At 41.8% G+C, this 14,356-nt stretch overlaps 2 protein-coding genes across 2 annotated transcripts in view; one reads left to right on the top strand and one right to left on the bottom strand.

The window, feature by feature from the left end:
• Window positions 1-5,402, top strand: part of TMEM255A (transmembrane protein 255A) — a 21,862-nt gene extending 16,460 nt beyond the window's left edge. The window contains exons 8-9 of the mRNA XM_009864591.1: window positions 1,128-1,271; window positions 5,033-5,402. Of these exons, the coding sequence (XP_009862893.1) occupies window positions 1,128-1,271; window positions 5,033-5,191 (303 nt within the window). The 3' untranslated portion in view covers window positions 5,192-5,402. The remainder of the gene's footprint in view (window positions 1-1,127; window positions 1,272-5,032) is intronic.
• Window positions 5,403-11,565: 6,163 nt separating this feature from the next.
• ZBTB33 (zinc finger and BTB domain containing 33) lies at window positions 11,566-13,617 on the bottom strand. Its single transcript, XM_009864590.1, has one exon. It carries the CDS (start codon window positions 13,606-13,608, stop codon window positions 11,566-11,568), a length of 2,043 nt encoding a protein of 680 aa, XP_009862892.1. The 5' UTR covers window positions 13,609-13,617.
• Between the last annotated feature and the right edge of the window lie 739 nt (window positions 13,618-14,356).

Below are 14,356 nucleotides of genomic sequence, written 5' to 3'. Positions count from 1 at the left end.
CTTGAGTCATGCACTAAGGGTGCTTTATTTCAGAACTCTGAATTTTTGTACATTCTTTTCAGACTCAGCAAGATCTTCCCCCAAAAAAACCAGGAGACATGTTCCCAGGTGTGCATCGTAGATGCTGTGGTTTAACTCCAGCCATCAACTAAGCACCACGCAGCTGCTCGCTCACTCCCCATCCTCGTGGTGAGATGGGAGAGAGTATTGGAAAAAAAAGTAAAACTCGTGGGTTGAGATAAAGGCAGTTTAATAGGACAGAAAAGGAACGGACAGCAATAGTAGTAGTAGTGGTGGTGGTAGTAGTAGCAATAATAATAAATTAATAAAAAACAAGTGATGCACAATAAAATTGCTCAGCACCCACTGATGGATATCCAGCCAACCCCCAAGCCATGTTGTCCCTGGCCAGCTCCCCCCATTTTACATACTGGGTGTGACACCTTTGGCTCTTTTGGGTCAGCTGTCCTGGCCATATTCCCTCCCAGCTGCTTGTGCACCTCCAGCCTGCGCTGGCAGGGCAATATGAGAAGATGAAATATCCTTGACTTGGTATAAGTCTGGTATAACATCAGTGTGTTATCAACATTATTCTCATCCTAAATCTCAAACTCAGCTCTACACCAACTACTAGAAAAAAACCTTAATTTTATTGCATATGAAACCAGGACTGCGGCTTTTTGAGATTTGATCCACACCAGACAGCCTGTAAACTTCTGCAAAAAACCGCTATATATAGAAGTGTCTGCAAACAGAAGTACAGAAGAGGAGTTGAAGTATGCTGATCTCAAAATGCACTGAATAACAGAGTAATCAAAATTAGTGAATCCTTTCTTCTGCTTGTGAATATGCAGTTTGAGCGGTTGCTTTGGTTGAGGGCTGGCATGCACTGGGCTACGGCCAGATTGTTCTTCAGGATCTGAGAGGAAACAAGAGGTGGCTGGGGAATGAAGTGACCTTGTCCTTACCTGCTGCTTAAGAGGGAACTGCACTGCCTGTTGCTAATTCAACAGAGTTGAGCTCTAAAGGCACACAGTGCTCCTTTAAATCATTTCTGCGTTCATTAAGCTGTCAGCTTTCGGTGACTTGGTTAGTGGCTTGAGATTCTCTTCTTTTTGTTTTAACAGACTCCTTCCCTCCCTACGCTGAACTGCACAGTTGAAAATGCACACCCTTCGGTGTCCTACTACTCAAGGCCACAAGTGACATCCTACAACACCTACTACCACAGCACTCCTCACCTGCCTCCCTACTCTGCATACGACTTTCAGGTAGGGAACGTTACAGGATGTTTTCTTGCATAGCAACAAGGTTAAATCCAGCTGGTCTGCAGGGCTCTGGAGGCCTGTCTTCTTGTCATTCACGGAGATTAATTTTCCTTTTGAGAATACCAAATCTTTTCCTGCTAGGCGTTGGTCCTTGGCAGTGCTGTCTCTTACTAAGGCAGTGTTTTCCTGAAAGCTGTCCTGGAAGAGAAGGCATCAGAACCTGCCGCCTCCCTCGTCGTTTGCTGGTAGAGGCCACGTTAAAAGTAGGCAATGTCTCCGGCGGCCACACTGCTCTGAGGACAGAGGCAAAGCGAGGTGTTCAGGTGCTGGTTTTTATTAGGCCAACTTCTACATCTGAGAGAAACGGAAGAGCTTTTGGAAAGCTATTTGAGCTCCTGAAGATGCATACTGACTGAAAAGATACTCTGTTGGGTTTTTTTTTCCACGTACTTCAGCTGGTCTAAGAACAGTCCTTGCAAACATCACCTCTGCTGTAACGCAGCCTTTCCTCTTCTGAGTTATGGAGCTGTGCTGCTGGAATTCTTGTGACCCTTGCTGTCACCATCAGCTTTCACTTGTTGAAGCGGATGAGGACATTTTCTCCTCAGCTCTTCTGTCAGGGGGATGTTACCACAGTGGGGATGTTAACACATCATACATTTTCTTTGCAACCATCAGGGATGGAGACTTTTTTTAATAATAAGAGCTTAAGGTCTTGGACATCAACTAAGAGGTTGTCCTGGTTTGAGCTAAAACAGAAACAATTCTGTTCAGTGAATTTACTTTTCAGTTCAGTCTCTTCTAAGAGGCTGCACTTTCTGAAGTAACAGCATGCTTTCACAGGCAGTGACTGCTACTAGAAATGGTAACACCTGGTGTTTATGATTACTATGAAGGATTGGCATGCAGAAGGGCTCTTGCTTATACTTGCTCCTATAGTGACTAAGGTCATTGCTGGATCTTGTGTAACATGTTGGTGATGCCGGGAAGTAAAGGGGCCACAAGGAAGTAAAAAGCTTTCACCTCCGGGGAGGAACGAACAGGACAAGTGACCCAAACCTGACCGACAAAGTATTCCATTGCATATACCTCATATTCAGTGTGAAGCTGAAGGATCACAGAGGTTAAGCTCTCTTCTTCAGTGGCCGGCGTCTGAGAAGGACTCAGTCTGTTGTTCTGCCCTTGATCCCAATCCCGAGTCCCTGAATCCAGCTCCTGCATCCAGTTCCCCTCTGCCACACAGCCTGGGACTCCCCTGATGCCGCCTGCTCTGCAGCATCACTGGAAATTGCTACTGGGAGGGAGTTGGGTTTGATATTGTGGTTTAATGTATTTAATTACCTTCATTTATTTGTATAATTTGTTTATTTTCTTATTAGTACTCGTATTGTTTCATTACGGCTGGTTTAGGGTATTTTTCCAATCCGTAAGTCTCTGCCTCACTCCCTTTTACTTTCCCTTTTGAGGAGGGAGAGAGGTTTATAGGGAGCATCTGCCTTTCATGTAGTGGCCAGCCCAGCCCTACCCCTTGACAGAGGTGTGCTCTGTGATAGCCACCATCTCCCTCATCAGAGCCACATGTGAGAGGAAATGTGAGTCTAAAACTTTCAGGTTTTACTGCTAGTGCCACTAGACAACACTGTTGTCAGTGCTTCCTAGAAATACTCGAACGCTTGCATCGGGATTTCTAGGACTTATTTATACAGATTTGTGACTAATTTTTGAGATGAACCCAACCTCGGACAGTCCCTAGTGTTATAAAACTTTTTACAGTCACAAAAATGCCAACCTCAGCACATACCAATCCAAGCTCTGCTATAAGTCCTCTTCTCTGCCGCTCAGCTGGTACTAAGCACCGTTTAACTCGAGGTTTGTCTGTACTGTGGCTGCAGTACCGGTGGAGACCTCGGCGTGGGTGGATTTGCCCAGTTTTTCAACTGCTGGGCTCTGCTGGAGCTCACAGCTCAGCCGGGCAGATGAAAGTCTCTCTGTGCCTCACTGCTGTGAGCACACGTGTTGGCTTAGGAGCCGGCACAAAAGCTGGGGCATAAACTGGGGTAATCTAAATGTAAAACAGTCAAGTCTCTCTTTCAAATGCAGTTCCAAGTCTGAGCCTTGCTTATCTTCCAGGAAACTTGAGAACCTGCATGAAAGCCTTATCAAGGCCTCGGGTTGTGGAGGCTCTCTCTTGCCTTGGGCCCTGCCGTGACCCGAGCAGTGTCGGTACCACCTCGACACCATCTTCCCTGCCACCCTCCCTCAAATCACCTCTCAAATCCCTTCTCAAGGCTGCACTCCCTCTGCCACAAGAATCGGCCAAGTCAGTGTTTGCTGTTCATCCCACACATTTTTCAGGGGAGAAAAAAAAACAAGCACCAACACTCCAGAATTTCTGAAGAAGCCTGTGCCCCTGCGCGAGCCTGGCTTTCACACACAGCTCTGAAAGGGCAGACCCAGCTCTCTGGTTTTTAGAGCAACACAAGCCAAGGAGTGTTGCAGCAGCCACTGCTGTGCCGTGGCTAATGACATTCTGCCCAGCTGTATTAGTGGCCGGAGGAGCATTCTGTGCCTGTATTTCATTGCCTGTTTGTCCGGCCTGTTTCTGGACAGAACACAGCCTGCACGCAGGTCTCGGACAGCACCAGCGCCGTATGACTTGAGGCTTTAGACCTAAAGGTATTTTTGATAACAAAGGTATTTTGGAAAGCCGAAATTAAATCTTCAGGCATGCACAAAATGTTTTTTCTCCACTGCCCTGGTTTTTGCTGGGATAGAGTTAATTTTCTTCAGACTAGTGCTGTGCTTTGGCTTCAGTATGAGAAGAACGCTGATAAAACGCTGACGGTGTTAGCTGTTGCTAGGAAATCAAGGACTTTTCAATGTCCCATGTTTTGCGAGTGTGCAGGAGCACAAGAAGCTGGGAGGGAGCATATCCAAACTGGCCAAAGGGATATTCCCAACCACAGAACATCATGCCCAGTATACAAACTGGGGGGAGTTGGTTGCGGGGGCAGATCACTGAGGCATCGCTCAGCAGCTGATGAGCACTTGCATTGTGCATCACTTGTCTTTTCTTGGGGTTTATTTCTCTTTTATTTCATTATTATAATTTGTTGTATTTTATTGTTGTTATTATATTTTGTTTTATTTTAGTTATGAAGCTGTTCTCAACCCAGGAGTTTTACTTTTTTTCAGTTCTCCCCATCCCACTGGGAGGGAGGAGGAGTGAGCAAGTGGCTGCGTGTTCTGTAGTTGCTGGCTGGGGTTAAACCATGACATCCATCTTTTCAAACTTCTTACTTACTGAAGGAATATAATATTTTGTTATCATTAATTTATTTATTTTTATTTGTAATGAAGAAAAAAAGTAGTAGAAAAATATCTGCAGCCTGTTCATTGTTGCTACTGGTTGATGTGTGGAACCAAATATTTGAGACTTGCGAGTTTTTAGTTGTCCAGCCTCTGAAAACCAGCAGGTACACACAACTGATGGGAGAGAATTTTTTTTAAAAAATTATTTATTTTTAAATGCCTTCTTCAGTTTTAGGTGTAAGGAGTCTCATTATGCAGAATGGTTATTTCCAGGCTGTGCTTCCCTTGGCCGGAACAAGTTATTTGAATATTTACTTGCGTGTTACATATGTTTTAGAGAAGTGAGCCTTGAAATGTTAATGTTGCACTGCTTGATAATGAAGTATTGCTTTGCCAGGGCTCCTTTACATTAAGAAGAGGTTCATTATGTCATTCTTGTTATCGCCCTGCAGCATTCCAGCGTGTTTCCAGCCTCCACTCCTTCTGGCCTCTCTGATGACCCCCAGTCCGTCTCGCCATCTCCCAGCTACATGTGGTCCTCTAACGCACCTCCTCGTTACTCACCACCGTATTTTCCACCTTTTGAAAAGCCACCACCTTATACACCATAAAGAACATGGGAAAGAAGAAAAAAATATTTGCCATTGAAATAATTGTGAACATTTCGTATTTATATTTCACTGTGTGAGGGAGCAGGAGGATAGATACAGAAGATAATTGCAAATACGAATATTAAATTGGACTGTTCTTTCTTGCGAGACTTACTCCAGAGATTTAACGATGAAGTATGAGGAAAGGGACATACTGCTGGTGTTTGGCAGTGTTGCTGAGTAGCAGGTGACCCCAGTCTTGTTTTACCACAAAGTTCACATAGTCCTTGGTTTTTAATAAAGCGTTTTGTGCCAAGCTTAACGTAAGGGTAGCCAAGATTGCTCGTTGCCAGACAGTATCCATCTGATTAAGGTGAGGGTGCTTTCAGACAGCTCCACACTTGTTTTGTTTGGCCTTGGGGCTCCAGTTGCTGGGATTTTGAGGGCCACAGAACCCAGTTTATGTCACTTGTTGGTTGCAGCCTATGCACTGGAAAAATCTTGGGGGGAACCACAACAGTGTCTCAAACTTTTAATGCTTATGAAAGAGGTAATGTAGAATATTTTCACGTACATCTAGCAAAACACTTGGAATATTGCTTTTTCGAGGGGAAAAGCTTTAATAGACAAGCTGGTTTCATTTCAGGATACTTCTTAAGATAACAGGTGAAATGGGGTTGTGTCTCTGAATTCTGCATAAGCAGTGCTCAAGTCAAAACAGTTTGGGTGGTTGTACTGCCTAAATCTTCCATGTATTCCTATAAAGAGTGTCAGGAACTGCACAAGTTGCTGAAAACAGGGCAGTGAAAACATTAATTTCTTTTTCCCCCTTCTATTTGGTTGGGAATTTTTTTTTAAGCTTGTACTTTTAACTTTTTTAATGGACTGAATCAGCACCCTGAATAAGCACTGTTTTTAGCTATATTATGGGCTGCACATAAGGAACATCCACTACTGTTTCTCCAAGATGTAAGTCTCACATGGATAAAATTCAGCACCCTGTAATATAGGATGAAACTGATAGGAATTTGCAATTATTGTTGTGACTTTCATTTAATCTTCAGCTGATGACTGTGCTGATTGATCTAGATTCCAACAGATTTTGCATGCACCCTGCATAACAAAAGGTCAGCTTTGTTACGTGACACAGTGTCCTGTAAAGTGTGGTTCTACTCCAGGAAGTGATTTCAGATGACAGTGTTCAGATCTGAGCTGCTCAACCTGAACGTTCTCAGCTGCTTACTTCAGGGAAAAAAATAAGGTATTGACATTTTATTCCTTATTTCCTGAAGATGTAATTTCCTTGGCATCAGATCATTCCTCCTAATCCTCAGTTATCTACCTTTACTTTCAACTGATGCAGGCAGAAAGGTACCTTAAAGCTAAATCTGTCTTTCAGAATCTAAAAGTGGAATGCATGCTAAGGTGTGGGGAAATCCAGCCGGATTTTGAACGGTGGCATCTCTCTACTTTTAATCTGAAAAAAATAATAAAGAAATACTGTCAATGTGGACTAGAAACACAGAAGTCTCTGATCTCACTTTTCAAAGTAGACCCACACTTTATTATCCTATGCATTTGCAAAGCCTTTAGGCTAGGCTATGTGTTAACCGTATCATTTCCACTGTCAAATACTAATCAGTGTATTAATAAGCTAAAGGACGACTGTTTATCCAAAAGTAAGCATAACTTTTCTCTAGTAATGAAGAAAAATGAGCAGCTGGAGAAAGGAATAACACTCACGGGATTTTAAAGCAGTAGCGTATGCAGAACATATCTGGATGACATTTTGTTTCACTATACATCGCTGAAGTGCAGCTCCTATAAATTTGCGTACTAGAAATATGTATCCGCTGTTGGTATCCATCATCCATTTTATATTACATCTTCCTGAATTAAATCTCGATAAAGAGATCACGGGCAATTTTAAAATAGTACTTCTGATAAAAGTCCCCACAAATCAGGAGGGCACATTAATATGAGAAAACATGATATTGCTGCATCTCTGAAATAAAAGCTAACAGTCCTGTCCCGCTTCTGACAAACATGCTCTGCCATTTGTGCCTGTCAGCAGAGCAGGGCTAGAAGGACGAGGCCACGCTGCAGGACCGGACTAAGAAACTCATGAGGGGAACATAAATTAGTGGCAAAGAAACAATTAGGAAATGATTGTGTCATTGGGTTTGAGTTGACAAATGCTAAACTTAGAAAGTTATCCAAATCCTTGTTTTTTTCTGAGGGGTATTTAAGCAAAAATTACATTGCTGCTTTAAATTCATTATTAAAGAACAAGTCTGGTTTTGCATTTAAAAAATTACCAGTGGGATTTTCTGTTGAATTTCCCATCTCCTTCCGCTCGAGTGAAACTAAGCGTTTAATGTAAATGCAACATTCTGCACTGTATTCGTCATTTCTTATGAGAATGTCAACATTGTGACTCATACGTACCCTTTTATTACTTTACCAAAGTTAAATAAAACTGTGTGACTTTTGTAAACATTTACAAAGTGCATTTGACATTTTAGCAACTTTCCTCTTTTACAAGCATCTTTAATGTTAGTTGAGGAATTCCAGTATAATATCATCATGCATTAAAAACAAACCTCAAACCAACTATTCGCTGTATTGGACAGTGGTGCTGTATTGCAAAGGTTTAGCCAGAGGCATCTTTTTTTTTTAAGTCCTGTTTTTAAAATCCCACATGCCCCCCAACTTTATAAGTAACGGGGTGCCCTCACTTCACTCACTCTGAAGTAATTTCTGCTGATTTTTTGCTTAGCACTGAGGCAAATCAGCCAGCCAGTGCACTGTTAGTGTCCCCTTTACTTACTTCCATGTTTACTGTATTTCTTTGGGCCTAATTCTGTCCTAATGATGTCAGCTGCTCTTTTATGTTCGGAGATGTAGGTGAAAGCCCTATGCCAAGGAGTCAAAGGCACCTAAACCATCATTTGATAATGTTACTTTGTAATGAGACATCTAGATAATGTAAGCAACTTTTCCATGTTAGCCTCAGTTCACCAGCAGTCTCTTCCAAATCATAACTAGTCAGCAACCTGCTAAGAAGAGGAGCCCTCACCACGAGTTATCTGCAACACATGGCACTGGTCACTGTGTTTTTCTTGATTTCTAGCTCATTTGCAACAATGGTAGTAGTTGGAGAGACTGTTCCACAGCAGCTCTGCGTAGCCTGAGAGTTAAGCATCTATCCCAGCATTCAGCTCACAATACTTATAGATTTTTCAGCTAATTTGCTTTCTTGGAAAGTGCTCAAAACAACAAACAACCAAACACCACCAAAAAAAAGAAAGCCACAAATAAAAACACCTTCCATCCCCCCATCTCCCCATTGCAGCTTCCCTGCTATTCCCAAAGACCTGGAAAAGAACCACTGGTAAACTAACATGTTAGACTGTAGAATCGGAGTTGTCATTAAAAAGAAACATGCTACACTCATCTTTAGAATTATACTTTTTTATTTTTGCCATAGAAAGCTCTAAGAACTAATATCAACTATTGATTAATGAGAAGTAGAACACAAGTTTAGGAAGTATGTTAAGGAAAGACTGTACAACTATATACATTACAGACCTGGCAGAACTGGTTTCACGTGGAACTGTTCCTAGGCAATAGCTGTAGAACTCCCATCTTCAATGTATATAGTTGTCAGCTTTTGCATCTTTTTATAAGCTGCATGCCTTAACAGTACAAAATAAATAAGCAGCCGATTGTTATCTCAGTATCTGTTTAAGTCATGTACTGGAATGCTATGGTATGAAACCCCAAAGAAACCATACAGTGAGGATGCAGCCACCGCTATCATTATTTATCATTAATGTTTTTATATGCATATAAATGACTGTGAGGTTTGCTACCACGCTCTGTTGAAATTTTAATTTTTAAATAAATGCTCTTTTTTTAGATTCAATCTTTTTCTTCCATTACCCCAAAGCCAATTTCTTAGTATTTACATAAGGTTTTTCATTAAGTTAAACTGGAAGCTAAGTGTTTACAAAAACAAACAAAACAACACAAATATAAGTGCAATAGCCAGAAATCTAAATATAAAAGCTCATGGCCCCATAAAAAGTTTTAAAAGAACAGATTTAGCATGTTTCCAAACCCATAAATAGTGGAAGTGAAATGAAAAAAAAATGCTTTACATGACCTCTGGACTTTGGATATCAAAAAATCACTTCCAAGGAAAACTGAAGACCCTGAGACACATGCAAGCACGAGTCTTCTAGCAAAAATAGTTACAAAGCCCTAATTTTCCAGTTTTCCTCCAAAAAGAGACCTTTAGTAGGCACAGTTTAATTTAACGTTTTAAATATATCAGCAGCAAATATCAATAGCCATTATGTTTAATTCTTACTGAATGTACACTTTGCGATGTACGCTGAACTCCAGATGCGTCACGTCAATAACAAAACTAATGTTGTCGTCATCTTGCCAGAAAGTTCAGGAACTCTCCATCTCGCGTGCAGCCAGCTACACCGCAGCTACCTGCGCCAGGTACGCTTGTCTTGCGAGGGTTATCTCTGACCGCTGAAACGCCATCTCAGGTAACGTCCACCCTGTAACCCTGGGAAGTGATGATCTGGAAATCATCACGCGGATCAAGTGCACCGCCCACGAAACAGAAGTACTGAGTATGACATCCTTCTTTCTCCCATCGTTACTCACACGGATTTCTGGTACCCTTTTTTATAACTCAGGTTGTATTTGAACCATTTAAACGTCTTTCTGTCTAGAGTACTGTATGTCTAAAACCTTAACCTCGAAGGTCCTAGGATCAAGATGCTTAATTATAATATGAAAAAGAAAAAACCCTTTAACTGTCATTTAAGTAATGCAAGGTTACAATTACTCACTAGTACTATGCACGACAATCTTTCTCAGTCACCTCTAGAACTTGAGCAGTTTTCACATTACCATTTACAAAAATCCAACAAGTTACTAAATCTGAAATGCTAAACTATGACTCTGGTAAACAGCCATTTTCTCAGATCTAATGCTTCCTGTTCCGGTTGGAGATCTAATTTGTCTTGAAGTGCTTAAATATGTACCAGCTGCAGGGAGAAAAGGTCAATATAATAAACCCCAAACTGAAAACAACTGCAGAGACAACTGCAGAGAAATTCTGCTTTGGATTATGGTGGACTGAAGGTATTTTTTGACTGTTGCTTTAGTTGAGAGGTGGCGTCCCTGCCCATGACAGGGAGGTTGGATTAAATGATCTCTAAGGTCCCTTCTAGCCCAGGCCATTCTATGATTCTAAGAATTGGTCTTTAGTCCTCCTTTCCACACCCTGAAGAGGGTGGGAGGGAAACCCAAATTCCTATTTCACTTAAAGACCTAGCCCAATAGGTATACAAGATCCTCAGTAGTCTCAGTGCTAAACTGCTTATTCCATAGTTTTGAGAATTTAAAAGATTTCAGCTAAAAAAAAACAACACAAAACAAAACAATCAATCAGACTGAAGCCCTTCCTTTTTAGGCTCTTCAAGAACAGTACTTTATTCCAAACTAAGTACTGGCATCTTTTCCAGTGGTAAGAAAACCTAACCTGATTCCTCCAGCTTTGAAAAGGCAAAATTATCTCCTTCCTAAGTGTTCTAAGCTTCTTCACTACTGAGTGGGTTTGGGTTCCTCCCCTCCATTGCAAATAGAGTAAAATATAATGGTCCAGACACTGAATACTCTGGTCATCACACTGCCAAATATAAATGAAGTTTGTCTGAGTTAGCCCTAACCGAGTATCTCTTGCTGGCAAGACTATTTGCCTGAAGTCAGATGATTCATAGTGCTTATAAAAGCAGAACTAAGATGCTAGGTCAAAAATACACTACTCTGAACTACTGGATCAGTTATTTTGGACCCTTGCAGTAATGCATTGTTCACAAAAATAACTGTGACTCGTGGGATTTATTTTTTTCTTTAAATGGTTCCATATTCAAGATGGATGATGAAAAATCTGTTTTCTTGGATAACGCCTAAACAGAATTCATCACTGAAGTGCTAACATGAAAGAAAGCGTTTACATAATAAGTATGGGTACAGGAAATACCTTGATTACTTTAGAAGAAAGATTTCTAGGTCTTTAGAAGAAATTGTACCTTTTCAAGCTACAAATCCCCAAGTTTTCGTCAAAATTAACATACCAGAAAACACTGCCAGTTCCTTGGACATATCTTATTCTCTATTCAAGTAAACTTTCAGATGAATCGCTTCCACAAATCACTTGCAGTTACTAATGATCCATCTAAGTGCCACCATTTGATGACTTGGCAGACCAAGTTTTAACACATGATTTTACAGCAATTTTAACAGTTCATTTATAACACCTGCAATATTTTTTTGCACTGATTCCTTTTTCCAGCATTTAATGCCTTTCAGTAAGATTCCGGTATTACAAACTCAAATTCAGTACTTCCCTCTGATGGATTCTGTTTAAAAATTGCTTCGTTTCCCTGTGGAACAAAAATGTCATCCCAAGTAATTTGTTTGGCTGGAGGGTTCGATGCTGCTGTTCCTTCAGCACCATCCTTCCCCGTACCAACACGATAAACAATTCCCCCCTCATTTATTACCGGTATACTGCTTGCGTGATCAGTAATGTACGCGTACTGTCTGATCTGCAGAGACCTGCAAGGGTGCAATCGATAAAGCTTGGTGTCTCCAGAAGGGTCTTGGCTATGAACTGATCTTATGTGGGAGGCCGTAATTTGGTAGTTGATGAAAGTTTTGCCACAGGTCAAGCACTGGTACCTTCGCTCGCCGGTGTGGTGAATTTCATGCTTTGTGCGGTATTCTGCAAGGGGGAAAACTTTGTCGCAGTATCGGCATGGATACTTCTTCTCCCAGGAATGCACGTTAAAATGTCTCCGTAAACTCGTCAGACACGCGTACGATCTCTTACACACAATGCAGATGTAGTACACCCTCCCATCCACTATGAGCTCGTAATGGTCATCGTGCTTTACTTTCATGCGTTTCCTGTTGGGAGAATTGCCACCAGATGTTCTGGGCGCTTCATCAGCCTTGGCTTCACCTTCCTCGGAACCGCCCTTCACAGGAATGACTATGTCGTACGTATCCTCACCGATATTTGCGTAAACCTTACAGCCCGTGGATAAGCCTTCGATTTCAGTTGCTGTATCTAATGTTATGATTTTCTGCCCCTCTGCCACATGCTTTGATGCTACACCTGAACTGAATTCCTTGTTGTTTCCAGTAAGGACATCTGAGATCTTTATTTTAAAATCTCCAGGTTTAGAAAATGGCTCTTCTGAAAATGTAACAACCTGTTTTTTCTGTACACCTGACCCTTCAGTGGTTGCTGCCTTGGGTACAGAAGGTTGCTGAACCAAAGAGCTACTGCTGACTGAGCCAGGACTAGAGGAGCTAATGATATCGACATCATCTTCAACAACCACTTCATCATCAACAGCAGTCGTTTCCACTTCAGTTAAGGAGCCCTTACTAGATGGCTCCTGCTTCTCCTCAAGCAAATTAATTGTCGGGGTCACATGTGTTGGATGTGAGGAGCTGGCACCAAGCGATGAGTTAAGCAGAGGCTTATTTAGGACAATGATACTGGGAGTCAAATGCTGTGGCGTTGCAGAGCCCAGTGATTCGGCGCTTGATTGCGTTTGGTTTGGGCTCAGCTGACTGGTGGACGAAGTGAGTTTTTGAGCTCCTGTGGTGCTCGTCAAGTGGGGAGAGCCCCCAGGGCCACACGATTTTTGGTCAGAAACTCCAGCCGGGCTTCGGCAAGGCTGGTTCTGGGCCGTAGCATTTGGATCTTTAGTACATTCTTTTGGCGGAATAATCTCAGAGCAAAAAATTACATCATCATCCTCATCATCTGAATCACTCACTGTAATTTTTGTGGTCTCATATTCTATGCCATGTAAGGAGAATGACTGTGTTATAACAGGCATTCCATCCGTTACCTCTTGACTTTCTGACCTTATTACAGGTACTTGTGTTTCAGCATCCTTTTGAACTGGGCTGGAAGTGGAAGCTTCTGAACCACCATCTTTGACCTCGCTCAGCATCTTTTTTCCTTCCGACGGCGGTACACCCAGATCAGCTATAAACTTAACACCCAGCTGTTGCCCTGATTTAATCAGTTCATCAAGTAAATCGGACTGAACGCTGATTATTTTGGAGCTATAAATATAGTTAAGAATTTCTGCAAAAATTTCTGCTCTTACAAAGCTCAGTTCAACCACTTGCCCAGCCACTGAGAAAAGCTGGTGAAAATATGTACTTGAGGCCGAAAGGACATTCCTGTGAGCTCGAAATTTCCGGTCCTCCACGATGACAGTAACGTCACAAAAAAGTCCGTGGCCACGTTGTTCATTCAGAGACTGAAGAAGCACATTAGAATATTGTGTGTCTGTTGCAGAAATCAGTTTTTTCCCCTCCATTCCTACAAAGAGAAAATGCATCAGGTTAGTAAAAATGCAGACTTATGGTTTTAACTGCGTGATAGCGTTCCCACATTTACTGTTTAGGTTCCTTCTTTTGAGGAAACAAATCTGATGTATTATTCATAAGCTTATATGCTATAGCACCCTAGAGATTTGCTTCTTACTGTTACTTGTCCCTTCACCTTCCAGAGAAAGCATGTGGCAATTCCGAATATATCCTCTCTTCTTACATGGTGAGGAACAGAGAAACAACTGCTTATCTGATTCAGCAGCAAATAAGGTAAATCTGAAAACCAAGAATATGGGCACTCAGAAAGCGATTTATTCTTAATTGTGAAGATATTCCTTAAATTCTTACGAGAAAGCCCCAAAACATCCACATTATTTATGGGCCAGACATCGAAATCTGTGCATTACCAGCCAAGCGAGGTTAAAGAAAATGCTATTGATACTTCACTTCCTCACCCTGAAATGAATTTTTTACCCCTCCACATGTAGTACAGGGGTACAATATATTGCAAAGGGATTTTTTGTGTTTGAAACCGAGATACTGAGGCAGCATGGCAACAAAAAAAGACCTGTAAAATCAAACTAACTCACCTACCGGCACTGCCCTCGATGCCCCCTGAAAAACGCCAGAACAAACGAAAAAACAACATCAGAGCAGACGAAGGGCGAGCTAAAGGCTGTGAACCCCTCGTTTCACTCGTCAAACTTTTCCCTTCCGCACGCAGGAAGGGCAGGA

Source organism: Apaloderma vittatum, unplaced genomic scaffold, assembly GCF_000703405.1.
Source record: "Apaloderma vittatum isolate BGI_N311 unplaced genomic scaffold, ASM70340v1 scaffold19612, whole genome shotgun sequence".
Taxonomy (NCBI): Eukaryota; Metazoa; Chordata; class Aves; order Trogoniformes; family Trogonidae; genus Apaloderma; species Apaloderma vittatum.
This window is presented reverse-complemented; position numbering and strand designations above follow the sequence as displayed.

Excerpts from the sequence above, each read along its gene's own strand:
- ZBTB33 (XM_009864590.1), bottom strand. The coding sequence starts at position 13,608 with ATGGAGGGGAAAAAACTGATTTCTGCAACAGACACACAATATTCTAAT.